Raw genomic sequence first — 14,430 nt, 5'->3', positions numbered from 1 at the left:
CTGCTCTGGAGCCCGTCCTTCCTCCTTTCCTTCTATACATAATTTACTAACACCTACTATTCCCTCATTTCTAATTTAAAGGTACTGCAAGCCTATAGCCCTTCCGGTTCTGGTCTGTCTTCCTCCTTAGCAGCACCTTGGTCCTTCCAGGTGCATTTCAGCAGCTCTGAGCACTGGACCATGTCCAGCATTTCGCCAAGAACAAAAGCTAGCTGTGCCATGTGCCTGGCACCCCACATTGCCCTCACCATAACCCACAACATTGCAAAAGGCCCAGGGAGGTGTCTCCTCTTCTGTTTCACCATAGAGTGCCCCTGCTGGCCTGGGCTTTGGGTCGTGTAGGGTGGAGACTGGGAGGAAGGGATAAGCAAAGGGGGTTAATTGGTCCGAGGTGGGGTCTGCTTAGTCATGGTGGGGGTGGGGATGTGGGGCATGTGAGCATCAGATTCATTTCTGCAGGTGACAAGCACAGGCATAAACCTGACACTATTCCTCCCTTGCTTAAAATCTTCAAACTCTCTACACCATCTCTTTTGGGCTAAACTGTGTCTCCCTCAAAATTCAAATGTTGAAGTCCCAACCCCTCAGGACCTCAGAATGAGCCCATATTTGGAGATAAGGGCTTTGAAGTGCTGATTATATTAAAATGAGGTCCTAGCTAGGGTGGGCCCTAATCTGGTCTGACTGGTGTTCCTAGGAGAAGAGGAAATTTGGACACACAGAGAGACACCAGTGATGCACAAGCTGGAAGGAAAGACCGTGTGAGGATGTTCCTCTTCCTCTTCCTCCTCCTTCTCTGCCTCTCAGCGCAGATGTCACCTCCACCAGGAAGCCTTCCTTGATTTTTCCAGGTCTGGGTTAGGCTCTCTTCCACTGTCCTAAAGCATCTCATCTTTATAGTATTTTTCTTTGCCCCTGCATTCCGAGTTCCTGCTGTGTTGTAACTACCTGTTTACTTGTCTGTCTAGCCCACAGGCCTGCAAGCTGCAGAGTCTTGTCTGCTGCAGGTTACTGCTGGACACAGAGTAGGCTCAGTATATTACTGGCTCCTGAATGGAAGGTGGTGGTAGTGAACTGGTTCAAATCTCACATTTTCTGGAGCTGATAACTTGAGCAAAATTCTCATTTGCAGAACCACTGGGATAATGAGGAGTAGTAACAACAACGTAATAATAGTAAACAGTTCCCATTGGAACACTTACGTTGTGCCAGCAGACTCTGTGTTAAGTGCTCTGCATCTGCTTACTAAGGTCATCCCTATGAAGAATGCACTACTAGTATCCCCATTTTGCAGATAAGAAAACTGAGGCTAGGTAACTTATCCAGATTCAAAACTAGCAAATGGCAGAGCTTGAATCTTTTTTTTTTTTTAAAGATTTTATTTATTTATTTGACAGAGATAGAGACAGCCAGTGAGAGAGGGAACACAAGCAGGGGGAGTGGGAGAGGAAGAAGCAGGCTCATAGCGGAGGAGCCTGATGTGGGGCTCGATCCCATAATGCCGGGATCACGCCCTGAGCCGAAGGCAGACGCTTAACCACTGTGCCACCCAGGCGCCCCNATAGCGGAGGAGCCTGATGTGGGGCTCGATCCCATAATGCCAGGATCACGCCCTGAGCCGAAGGCAGACGCTTAACCACCGTGCCACCCAGGCGCCCCGGCAGAGCTTGAATCTTAGCCCAGGCAGTCTGGCTTCTGAATCTGTGCTTTATCTATGATGTTGATTTTGTCTCGTGTTACCAGGGAGAGCCCTCCCTTGTCATGAGAACAGGGTTTTGTCCAATGGGTCTGGACTTTATTCTCTATTTATAAGAAGGGCCTCACAAAAACCTGCACTAGGTATTTATATAGAGCAGCTTTATTCATAATCGCCAAAACTTGGAAATAACCAAGATGTCCTTTAGTAGGTGGAGGGATACATAATCTGTGGTACGTATACCCAGACAATAGAATATTCAGTGCGAACAAGAAATGAGCTCTCAAGCCATGAAAGGACATGGGGGAACCCGAAATGCATATCGCTAAGTGAAAGAAGCCAGTCTGAAAAGGTGACATAGTGCGTGATTCCACCTGTACGATATTCTTGAGAAGACAAAACTAAGGAGACGGTAGAAAGATCAGTGGTTGCTAAGGGTGGTGCGGGGAGGGAGGGATGAACACAGCGGGTTTTTAGGGCCGTGAGAATACTCTATATGGCACTATGATGGTGGGTGCATGTCATTATACATCTGTCCAGACCAACAGAATGCACAGCTCCGAGTGAGTCCCAGTGTGAACTGTGGACTTCGGCTGATGATGCTGTCACAGTAGGTTCATTGTTTGTAACAACAGCACCCCTTTGGTGGGGGATGTTGAGTAATGGGGGAGACTGAGCATGGATGGGGCAGGGATTATAATGGGAATCTCTCTTTCTTCTACACGCTTAGGTTCAGAGGGGAGCAAGCCTAGTTTTGCAAGGAGATGTCTTAAGAACATCAAGTTTAGGTTGCCATTTGGAACGTCCCTGAACAAATGAATCGGATTTCTCGATGGAGAGATCAAGCGATCTCTATCAAGAATCCAGTCGTAATGTCAAAGGGAAGTATGAGGAGAGTGGGGAGTGGGCTCATCAAAAGCTGGAATATTAGGGAGGGATGATGATGCATTGTTTTAGTCTTCAAGTACATGAGACTTGGCTCTCTAAATATATCACAAGCTCCTCAAAGGCTTTGGGATATACTTTCTGTGTAGTGCGTGGTGACGAGCATTTGGGCTGTGAAGTCCAACAGATTTGGCTTAAATCCCCAGCACAGCAACACGCCGAGCTCCGTGACCTTGGGCAGAGGAGCACACCTCTCTGATTGCTGCTTTCTCACCTGCAGAGGGGGTTAATAATACACCTGTATAATGGGGCTGCTGAGAGAACTGAATGAGCTATGACTACGGAGAAGTCAGTAATGCCATTATTACTGTGCACACCGTAGGCACCTAATAAGTGTTTGACAGATCAGCAGACAGAGAAGTCTACAATCCAGTGCACCATTTTCATTGCCCTAAAGCAGTTGGTCTTAACATGGGGTGGGGGGAAGAGGGTGGGCATGATTTTGCCCCCAGGGGCCATTTGTCAACACCTGGAGACATTTTTGGTTGTCACAACTGAGGGGTGGGGAGCTACTGGCATCTAGCGGGTAGAGGCCAGGGATGCTTCCAAACACCTTACAATACACAGGACAGTCCTTCACAACAAGAAATTTATTCATCCCCGAATGTCGATAGTGTCAAGGTTGAGAAACCCTGCCCTCATGTCAAAAGCTTTTGTCTTTGTGCCTGAAATCTTCCAGTCGAAAAGTGCTAACTAGCACAGAAGATAATATTAGCTTTGGAATTCTTTGAATAGACACAAGGAGAACAAGATGTCAAGGTTTTAGAAAGCCAGAGTGTTCTTATGGGGTTGATTAGCCCCTGTTACACCATGCAATGATGAGTTCGTGCCTCGGGTCAGGAGGCAACAGGTGCTTCTCTGGGAAATAGCTCCTTGAGTTCTGGGGAAAACGTCCCCTGAGCCTGGGCTGAGACATTGTTGCACACGCTCAGCGAGGGCTGCAGACGGATTTTATCAGACTTTGCAAACTATTTGACATTAGAGTGTCTGTCTGGCTTGGTAAGGAACGGAATGACTCAGTCCCAGCTGATTTGCCACTTAGCTCTAAAGCACCGTGTCTGCTTTCTGTTATTTTTATACGCCTAACAGCGTTGCCAGCTCCGGGCTCTGTGTCCCTTTCAGGAGGACAAAGGAACAGCTCAACAGTTCCCAATGCATTGTCTTCATTTGATAAGCTGGCAAGGCAGGCGAGCCAGAGGAGGGACTACTTACACGTGAGCCTCAGGTAGCGAGGGCGAGATGATGGAGTTGTGCATGGGGGCGATCTGGTGAATTAATCCAGAGCCCATCTTCTTAACCTTCTCGTCATCGTATGTGCTGGAGGAGAAGAGAGAGACAGAGTGAGCAAGGAGCAGCAGTGTTTTTTTAAATTTTATTTTATTTATTTATTTGAGAGAGAGAACGAGAGAGTGCATGCACGCGAGCCAGGGGAGGAGCAGAAGGAGAGGGAGAAGCAGACTCCCTGCTGAGCAGGGGGCCGGATGCTGCAGGGCTCCATCCCAGGACCCTGGGATCATGACCTGAGCCAAAGGCAGATGCTTCACTGACTGAGCCACACAGGTGCCCAAAGATGCAGCAGTTTTAAACACCTTCGTCTCTTGCCAGGGTTTATTTGGCAGATATGATTGCGTACCTACTGTGTGCTAGACAATAGTTCCGGCTCAAGGGATGAGGCTTCTAGATGCAGCCAATGACCAGATCATATTAAAACCCCCTGCTCTCATGGAACGCTTATTCTAGTGGAGAAACAAAGACAATTAACAAGAGAAATAGGGAAATGCTGTGGTATATTAACAAAGATTAGGGATGGGGTATGTTTTCTGAAAGGGCCAAATATTTATGACTTTGTCAGACATGCAGTCTGTGTCCCAACTACTTAGTAGAATGAAAGCAGCCATGGACATACGGAAACAACCTGTAAATGTCAGTGTTCCAATAAAACTTTATTTATAAAACCAGCCTAGGGACTGGATATGGCCCATGGGCTGGAGTTTGCTAACCCTGCTGTACTGAATAGTGAGACATGCTCTGGGGAATAAAAACAGTTCAGAAGGGCTGGGAGGGCTGGGAGTTGCAATTTTATATAGGGCGATGAGGGGCAGTGTCACTGAGAAGGTGACATTTGATAAAAAACTGCAGAGCATTAAGGGAGTGAGGTGTTCAGGTCTTGGGGCAGTGCATTCTGGATAGAGGGGACAGCAGGTGCGAATGTCCTGAGGTGCGGCTGTGTTTCAGAGACAGCAGGGAGGTGAGGGGGAGGAGGTGAGGGAGAGAACAGGCCTTGCAGACTACTGCAGGGACTTGGGCCTTTTCTCTATATGAGAATAAAGGATTTTGAGCAGAGAGAGGACACGTCTGACTTGCATTCAGAAAGGACCCTTCTGACTGCTGTTTTGTAAATGGTCTGTGGTGGGGGTGGAGGGCAAGGACAGAGGCAAGGAGACCTGGTAGGGATATTGCAGTAATTCCAGCCTGAGAGAGGAAGGCGGCTTCAGCCTGGCCATGGGGTCCTGGCCATGGGAACAGTGAAAAGTAGAAATGAAGGTATGAGACACAGCCAAAGAACTGCCTGGAGTTTGTGCCTCCTGTTTCCGGTCTTTTCCTTGAAGAGCCTTCATCTAGCTCTGCAGACTGCTGATTAATTGGTTGGCCAAATCAGCCACGAAATGTGGGAATCTTACTTAAACTTTAGAAGTGGGCACAGCATGCCCCCAAAGATCAGCCGCAACCAGTGATACCTCCACAGCCACCAGGAAGGCTGCTGTGGGAAACCAGAGCCCCATGCTCTGCCCCATAGAGAATATGGAAGCTTCCTCCCAAGCCAGAGACCATCTGGGAAAGGGGTGGAAGGGGCTTGCTTAGAGAAGGGAGACAGCCCAGACAGGCAGTTCATCTTTGAAACCCCTGGATGTTGACCCAAAAAAGACTGTTTCAAAATGAAAGAGTCAGTTACATTTAATACCATATTAAAAAAATTTTTTTTCTCCACCATCATGGAGTAGGTCATTTCAGTTATAGGAAATAGTTTCTTCTTTTTTTCTTTCTAGCATGCCTGAGTCATAGGGTATATATATATTTTTGCCCATGACCAAATTTAGCCTGTAGACACATTTTAAGAGGCCTATTGTGTGTGTAATTGGATCGATCATATTTTAAAGTTGGGAGATTTCACATAAACATGGAGAAGTTTGGGCTCTGAAAACTTGAAAACAGTTGCCACTCTGGGCCCATGTTATGGCTGGCTAGAGTCAGGCAGGGCCCATGATCAAGGTCGCTGCCCACTTTACATGTGGTATGGGCTTCTCGGTGGGTTGCCTGAGACTCACGCACCCCTGGCTTCTCACTCCTGATCAGCCTTATTACTTCCTGCTACGTGCGAATTCCCGTCGGGCTTTTTAGTTTCTGAGCCTCAGTCTAAATACTTTCATTGATTGAATCATTGACGGGTTCCCTGGTTCATTCATTTCTACCCGGATTTATTGAACATCTCTGTGCCTGAGGCCGTGGACACAGCAACGAATGAGACAGACCCAGCCTGTCCTCTCTGAAGTTTAGAGTCTAGGGGCAGAAATGGGCGTAACCAAACACGCAGTTGTGATGAGGCTGAGTGGAAGAGTGTATGGTTGATAGCACAAAATGGGGAGTTTGGCTGAAATGGAGCCAGGAAATACTTCTTGGAGGAAGTTGTGGCAACTTAGAACCACATGCCCCAAGTTCTTTGACTCTCTTCCAAGGGAGAGATGGTCATATGTACCCTTCCCCTGGAATCTTGCTTTTGTGAGTGGCTGAACTATTAGAACGTGTTGAGCAAAAGAAATTGGTGTGATGCCCGTTTCTGGGCCGAGGCTCCAGGAACTGGCAGCTTCTCCTTCTCATGTCTGAGATGCTCCCTGTTAGCACCCAGCCATGGCCATGCTGTGAGGAAGCTGGCAGCCTGTGAAGAAGCTCAGAGGGAGAAGAGCCACGGCTGCTAGGTCTCAGCCTTAGCCGAGCTCACATGCTGACAGCCAGCTCCAAGTGGCCCCCCATGTGGATGTGCCATGTTGGAAATGGACCCTTCCAGCTGCCCTGGCTAGTAGTGCTAGAGACAGTCCTTCCCCGTTTGCCCAGCTCAGGTTGCAGATTTGTGAGCGACCTAAATGTGTGTTGTCTTGAGTTCTGAAGTTTTGAAGTGGTTGTTCACAGCAGCAGTAACTGGAACAAACATTGAGCTAAAATCTGAGGGTTGAATGGGAATTAAGTAGGTGAATGGGATGGAGAAAAGCCCTCCAGTGGGGGGGGTATATCATGAGTGCAAAAGTAGGGAAATGTGTGTGGCTGGGGCAGAGGGAGAAAGAGAGGACTAGCCCATCCAGAGTCTTGTGGCCCCTGCTCAGACTTGGGTCTTTGTCCGGTGAGGAACGGCAGCCATTGAGGGTTTTAAGCTGAAAGCATTTTATGTCTTGAGAAGATCACTCTGGTTTTGTGTGGGGAATGAGGCCGAGGAGGGACACACGTTAGGAATTTACCTTCCTCCCGAGAATTTGAGGACAGTCTTGGGGTCGCAGAGTTAACTGAAACAAAGGACCAGAATCTAGGTCCCCTGATTTCCATTTCCACAAGCTCATTATTCAACCCTAGAGCTGAGGGAGCCACAAGCAAATACGTGGGCTTGCCTAGCTGTACTGGGCCAACCGTGTCCCCCGGTGCTTAGATTACATAGAAATTAACCCAACTGTTCCAGTCCTTAATCTCTAGTTTTCTGTCCTCCCTTCAACCACATAACAAGACAAATTCTACCCCTTGTTTTTTTTCACCTTTTCAGCTAAATCTGCAACTGAAAAACGAGGTCATTGAGCACAGTGGGAAAGACTGCTGCTAGCAGGCAGAAATCTTTTGGGACATGCTTGATTTTCTTTTTTCCTTTGCCTACTTTGTCAGGCTTAGAACTTTTGTCTGAAAGAACTTATCCTATGGTCTTGGGTCCAGCTGGGGGGTGGAGGTGGGAGGGTGGAATAATCCCTCTTGCTTTTATAATGCCCAAGATCAAATACCTTGTTAAAAAAGTATTTTAAATGAACACTTGTCTTTTTGATACTTCTGTGATTGGAAGTATATTTATAGCATGCGGCTCTTAGATGAGAGATGCTTTCGAGCCTGCCTGGAAATGAAGATTTTTAGCCATAAATCTGAGGATTTTAGGTAATTGAGGCCCAGAGAGATCAAATTCACCTTATTGCATAATGATAGCTAATAGTTATTGAGGGCTTCTCGCCTAGTATGTCAGACTCTGAGCTAACCATTGTTTCATTGGATCCTCATAACAAACCTGGGGGTTTGGTACCATTCATGTGGGTGAAGGAGGCTCAGAGAGGTACAGTGACGGGCCCAAAGTGAAACAGTTGTATGGGGGAAGTCAGGACTCGAACCCAAGTCCTGTGCTCTTGACCACTACTCTGTACTGGTATGGAGAATCTCCCATGGCTGTTTTATAAACCCTGCCTCCCCACCTGCATTTGGTGGCTACGCAGCAGTCATGGCCTCCACTTTTATTTTAATAGCCAGACTTGTGCAGCTCCTAGAATCCACTAGGTAAGACACAAGGAGACCAGCGTCTACAAGAAGGACGATCTCATGCATGTTTAAGCTTATTAAACTTTAAATAAACCATGTCTTGCACTCTGAAACATGGATGGGAGAAGAGAGAATCGTGTTCTATGACCATGGATTAAAACCCCATCCAAACGAGGGAGAGTGGCAACAGAACTAGTGAAAAAGTTACAGGAGAATCTTTAACAGAGGCCTCTCACCCTTCCCCAGCGCCTGTTCGTTTGCCCATTAATCTGAGTGCAGCTCCTGCAAGGAAGAGCCCCGAGTTCATTCCTTTTCTTTGTGTCAGGGAAAGCCAGCCAGCTGGCTAGTGTCACTAGGAGTACCAGGCTCTAAGCCCCAGCAGGCTCAGGCAAGGCAGACTTTGCACTCAGCTCTTGGAAGCCTCATGGAAAGAGTAAGAACCATCTTACTCATTGCGTGGCCTTCTCTCTATCATGTGCCTCTGTCCCATGAGCAGACTTCGCTGGTGGCCCATTGAGTGGCTGGATACAGGTGACTCAGGTCATGACTTGCCTGCTTTCTTTTCACTCTGAAAATAATGTTTCCAAAAGATGACACCATCAATGCCCTCCTCTTTCACCTCTGTCCTTCCTAACCAGAAATGCTGGCCACAGGAATTTCTGCTGGGCTGATACTGATGGGTCTAACTATGTCTCTTTCTATTCAGCATTAAAGATCCTGCTCAAAAGTCACACTTCTGGGGATTCTATCCAGACTCTCTTTTTGCCCCCTACCCTTGATGGGTATTAGTGAAATAATAGAAACAGTATCTACTGTTCTCTGCCCCTGGCTTCTGGCACAGAGCTCCTGAAACCCTGTAGTCTCCGAAGTGGTAATAGTACTAGGAACGTCTTTTGTTCTAATATTTGGTCTTAGACTCTGGTTCTTGACACAGAACTCCTAAATCCTTTGGCATTTCCTGCATGGTAGGAAGGTCTTTTGCTCTAAGGAGGCAGCGGTTGGGTGGGCTCCTGGATAGCTTCAGGATAGGCGCTGGTCACCAGAAAGACCACACCGTCTTTAGAAGCCTGGAACTTTCAGCCCCAGTTGTCATCCTGCAGGAAAGGGGAGAGGGGCTGGCGATTGAGTTAATGATAGATCATGTCTATATGGTGAAGCTGCCATAAAAATCCCCAAAGTATGGGATTCGGAGAGCTTCTGGGTTGGTAAATATATCCACGTAACAGGAGGGTGGCACTCCCCAACTCCATGGGGACAGAAGTTTCTGACCTTGCCCTATTTACTTCTTCATCTGGCCATTCATCTGTGTCCTTTATTATATAATTAACTGATAAATGTAAGTTAGTGTTTCCCTGGGTTATGTGAACCACTCTAGAAAATGATTAAACCCAAGGAATGGGTCAGGGGAACCCTGATTTATAGCCAGTTGGTCAGAAGTACAGGTGACAATCTGGGGCTTGTGGTTGGCATCTGATGTGGGGGGGGCAGTCTCGTGGGACTGAGTCCTTAACCTGTGGGGTCTGATGCTACCTTCAGGTAGGTAGAGTCAGAATTAGTTGGATGATGGGATGCCCTGCTGGTGTCTCGGAGAATTGCTTGGTGTGGGAGAAAACCTCACACATCTGGTGTCAGAAGTGTTGTGAGTGTGGTCATGGCATCAGAGTAAAGGCGAAACACAGGGCAGGAGTGTTTTTCCTTTATAGGCACACTTATGGGCCCTTCAGTGGGCATTCTCAGGTTGCTTTATTGTGCTCGTACTGTATGTGGTGGGGACTGTCCCTTAATCCATTTCACACCTCAGTTACCCCAGAGGGCATGCACATCGTAGGTCTTCAATATATAATGGTTGGTTGTGCAGTGAGAAGGGGCCTGGAGCAACATTGCCTCCTCACCCCCAAACTTACTTTGCAACTGGCTAAGGTGAGGGTCCAAGACTGTATTACAGTAAGGGGCCATTGATATCTCATTGAAGATCTTGTAGGGAAACAGAGAAAGGGATTTATGTCTCATACCATGAGGCAGAACCTCATGAAAAAACCCTTAGATGTCTCTGTTCTCCCCCAGTGGTGGCTGCTCTCTTTCTGTCTTCTCTCCCCCAAAGGGTCCCATCTGCTCACACTCTTGGCCAGTCTTCTGGATGTCTCCATTCTGCCTCTTACGTAAAGCACTTCTGCTCTTTGTCTTTATCTGCATATTCCCTTGAATACCCTTGGCTCTCCAAAACAGTCTTCTCCTTGGGATGCCCACTCAGTAAAAGGGATGGTCAGTCATACATATTTTCTCTTACCATAGAATGAACAAATGAGTTAATAAATGAATGCACAAATGATAGCCCTGCTCATTTAGATTGACCCTTAGGGTAAAAATAATCACAAACATTGCACAAAATAGAAAAAATAAAAACAAAAAAAAGCAAAGAGCTGACACAAAGTGGGAATCTCTAGACCAAAAGGAAACCATGCTTCTGAGCCTCCAGACTACAGAGGTAAACTAGCACGGCTGCTGCCCTGGTCTTAAGGACATTTGCCAATTTAGAAAAAGTTAACTTTCCTTCTAAAATAGCATACAGGCCAAGGGAAACAGAAACCATAGCCCAGGGTTTGCACAAATGAAGTGTCAAAGAGAAGACCCTTCTTGTAATAAGCTGGGATTCCCAAGGGCCGCACTTTCTGGGAGTAGTAACTAGAAAGGTACTAGCCCTTCATGGTCTTGCACATGGGGTTTGCATCCATCACCTGGAACCTTGAGCTTTAAGGAGATCCCTGACCATTAGTGTCCAGCCCCCTGACCCTCACTCCAGGACCTCACAGACCGGAACACCCCCCTTTTTTTCATTAAGGTGAAATTCAGTAACATAAAATTAACTGTATTAAAGTGTGCAGTTCAGTGGCATTTGAACTGATGGTTGTGCAGCCATCAACTCAGTGTGGTTCCAAAATATTTTCATAACCCCCAAGGGATGCCCCCTACCCATTAAGCAGTCACTCCCCACTTCCCCACTCCCTTGACCCCTGGCAACCACCAGTCTGCTTTCTGTTTGGGATAAGCCTCAAAAACATTCTGGTAAGTGAAAGAAGCCAGATGCAGAAATGTCGCACATCGTAGGATTTCACTGATAGGACCCTTGTTTTTAGGAAGCACATATTGAGGGGCCCCTGGGTGACATAGCCAGTTAAGCATCCAACTCTTGGTTTCAGCTCAGCTCATGATCTCAGGCTCCTGGAATTGAGCCCCACATCAGGCTCTGCACTCAGCTTGGGGTCTGCTTGAGATTCTCTCTCCCCCTCTCTCTCTGCCCCTCCTGCTCATTCTCTCTCTCTAAAATAAATAAATAAGTCTTTAAAAAAAGCACATATTGATACTTCTCTAAGTTAACACTGTTAAGAAGAGAATTTGGGACATATTGAGAAGGAAAGGGGGTATCTGCTGTGGGTTCCTTTCCTCTTTAGCTGGCAACCTGGCAGTTTGGGTCCTTGAAGCCCTAGCAGAATGGCTCTCAACCTTGGCTCCACATTGGAATTGTTGTGGGAACTTTAAAACATACTCTGTCCAGGCAACACCCCCAGAGAGTCTGATGTAGTTGGCCCGGGAAGCACTGTGGGCATTGGTATTTTGTGTTATCTAGTTGTATCTGTGGATGAGGTGAGGTTTGGGTCCTCCTCCACCATCTTCCCTTGGGCATTGGTATTTTGAAAACTGCCCAGGTGATTCTGATGTGTAGCCAGGGTTGAGACCACTGCTATAATAGGACAATGGCTATAGGGGAAGGCTGTTTCTACCATCCTTTCCTCTCCACCTGCCTCAGCACCTCCTTTCCATCCCAGATCTGTGCCTCATTCAAGTCTAAGTACCCTAGGAGTCTGTCCATGCAGAATGGTGCCGCCTAGGGATTTTGGTGTCACTCAGATTGGGACTCAGGGATGCTTTCTAACTTATGACCTTAGTCACAAAGGAATTATGTGAGCATTTCTAAACTTCATTCCTAATCTCTAAAAAGGGGGTAGGTAATAACAGTACCTATCTAAGGAATATTTTGAAATTTCGATGAAAAGATGTACATAAAGCACAGAGTAGACACTCATTGTAATTATTGTTGTGGTTGTTACTGTCATCATCCCTATTGCTATTGTTATGTGAACAGAATTTCGTAATGGACCAGTCTGTTGAGGTCCTCTCCCAACCAGAGGGAAGACCTTTATGGAAAGAGGGGGGCTACTTTATTCAGCAAACCAACAAACATTCCTTGTGTACCTGCTTTGGGTGGACATTGAGCTAGGATGTGAGGGTGCAGCTGAAGGTCTAGAAGAGAGATACTGCTGTGGGTTGAAGAAAACCAGCAAACATGTTACCAGAACCCTGAGTCTGAATGGGTTTTGGAGGGGGTTGGTCTGAAGTCCAGGAAGTATCAGGAAAGGGCAGCATTTACGCTGAGCTTTTAATAAGTAGAACTTTAGTTGGGAGAGGATGTGGGGCAGGGTATTTAAGGCCCAAGGAACAGCATGAGGAAAGGCCTAGAGGTAGGGGCAAACCTGGTGAAGAGAGGGCAAGAGGCACATTTGTTGACCAGCAAGAGTCCTTGGAGAGCTCTTGGCATCAGACATGAGGACAGACATCTGTAGTAGAGGGAACTGCACTGAGTGCCAGGACGTGAGGCTAACAAGGTAGGATGGAGCCGACTTAAAGAAATGGCCAGACGCCAGCCTGAGAGGGGGCTTCCAGTCAGAGACAGCCACCATCTCCCAGCCCAGCCAGGCGGCGTTCACTCTGCACGGCCCTTCCCCAGATGGTCGGCACTGCCGCTGCCACATCTACTTACGTTTTGCCATCATGGATTTCTGATGTCTTTTCGGCTGGCTGGAATTTATGTCTTTCTTCCTCTTTGAGTTTCTGAAGTTGCTCTTGCTTCTCTTTCAAGGCTCTCTCCTCTCGCAGCATGTCCAAGTACCCGCGGCCTGCCTTCACCGAGCGAAGCAACATGCTGGAGGTGGCGGGTGGGGGAGAGGGAGGGAGAGAGCAGCAAAGTTGAGCTGACCGTTAAGACAATGCCCTGTTGTCCTGGGACTGATCACCTCTGAAGGGCACCCTCATACCTGCAGGGCAGGAACCTTCTTGCCTTTGGAACTCAAGAGTCAGATGCAACTGACTTTGAATATTTAACCCCTCTGGTCTCAGTCCCTTCCTCACTCTGTTATTCAACAACTATTGAGCACCTACTTTGTGCCAGGCACTCTGTTAGGTGCTATGAAATGAGCATCAAAATCCACACCCCACAGGATGAGACACCTTTATGCATGGGAAGGGGCTCGTCCGTGCTCATCAGTAGCAGATCGGTGCTGTGTGGCCTGGGCTCCTGGCCAAGGCTGCTGTCTCTCAGATTCACCTGCATGCTCACATTTGCTTCACACGCTTCACAATGGCTGCAGAAACGGAGTCAGTAAGGTGTGTCAAGTACCAGAAATTGAGACTTTGTGATTCTTTTCTTGCTGACCCAACCACTGTTTCCTAGCCAGACATCTTGATACTGGCTTGATGCCAAGACGTTCTGTGCCCGATGGTCTACACACCTCCCCCAAGGGGTTGGAGTTTGGCAGCATTCTGGTGGAGAAGGAGTGAACACATCTCTCTGTTGGTCCACCCGTCTGACTCTCTGGGAAGGTGTCAGGCACCCTGTTGAACCCCACCATGTTTCCCCAGGCATGAGTGTTGGTTCTGGGATTCACTTTTATTCTCAAAACTTCCTCTTGAGCAACCAGTGTGTGCTAGGGACTGTGCTGACTGACCGTTGGGGATACAGTGATGAACAGGATGCTGTTCTAAGAGTAAATCAGTGATGACACAGGATGGGAGTGGGAAGGACTCTGAGATTCTAGGAAGACGGCACCTAATTCAGACTAGGGGGTGGTTGGAGACATCTTCCTGGATGAAGTGAGACCTCCTTTCCTCTGTTCTGAGTAACCACTTTCTGTCTCCTTGTCTTTCTCTTGTGCTCACCTTTGGATGGGAATATTCTCGGCAAGCTCTCTTGGTTAGATTCTGATAGGATTAATTAATCCTTGTTCATTTCCTAGGAAGAGTTAAGGTGTTACTGAGAGCATTTGTATTTCAGTAGTGGATTGTTGTAATGTCCACTGTCCACAACAGTGCTGGGAGGCAGGAGAGGTGGAGCTTTTCCAATATTTTTCAAATTTCATCACACGGTGATGAAGTTTTTCATTCATTTATTTCTCTGGCGGACA

General features: G+C 47.4%; 1 protein-coding gene across 1 annotated transcript in view; it reads right to left on the bottom strand.

The window, feature by feature from the left end:
• CCDC60 (coiled-coil domain containing 60) overlaps positions 1-14,430 on the bottom strand; it is a 156,421-nt gene that overhangs the window by 37,939 nt on the left and 104,052 nt on the right. Inside the window, exons 3-4 of the mRNA XM_034637989.1 lie at positions 13,011-13,172; positions 3,854-3,958 (exon numbers count right to left, since the gene is read on the bottom strand). Coding sequence (XP_034493880.1) covers positions 3,854-3,958; positions 13,011-13,172 — 267 coding nt within the window. The remainder of the gene's footprint in view (positions 1-3,853; positions 3,959-13,010; positions 13,173-14,430) is intronic.

Source organism: Ailuropoda melanoleuca, chromosome 12, assembly GCF_002007445.2.
Source record: "Ailuropoda melanoleuca isolate Jingjing chromosome 12, ASM200744v2, whole genome shotgun sequence".
Lineage (NCBI taxonomy): Eukaryota > Metazoa > Chordata > Mammalia > Carnivora > Ursidae > Ailuropoda > Ailuropoda melanoleuca.
The sequence above is the reverse complement of the archived record's forward strand: the minus strand, read 5'-3'. Positions and strand labels throughout refer to the sequence as shown.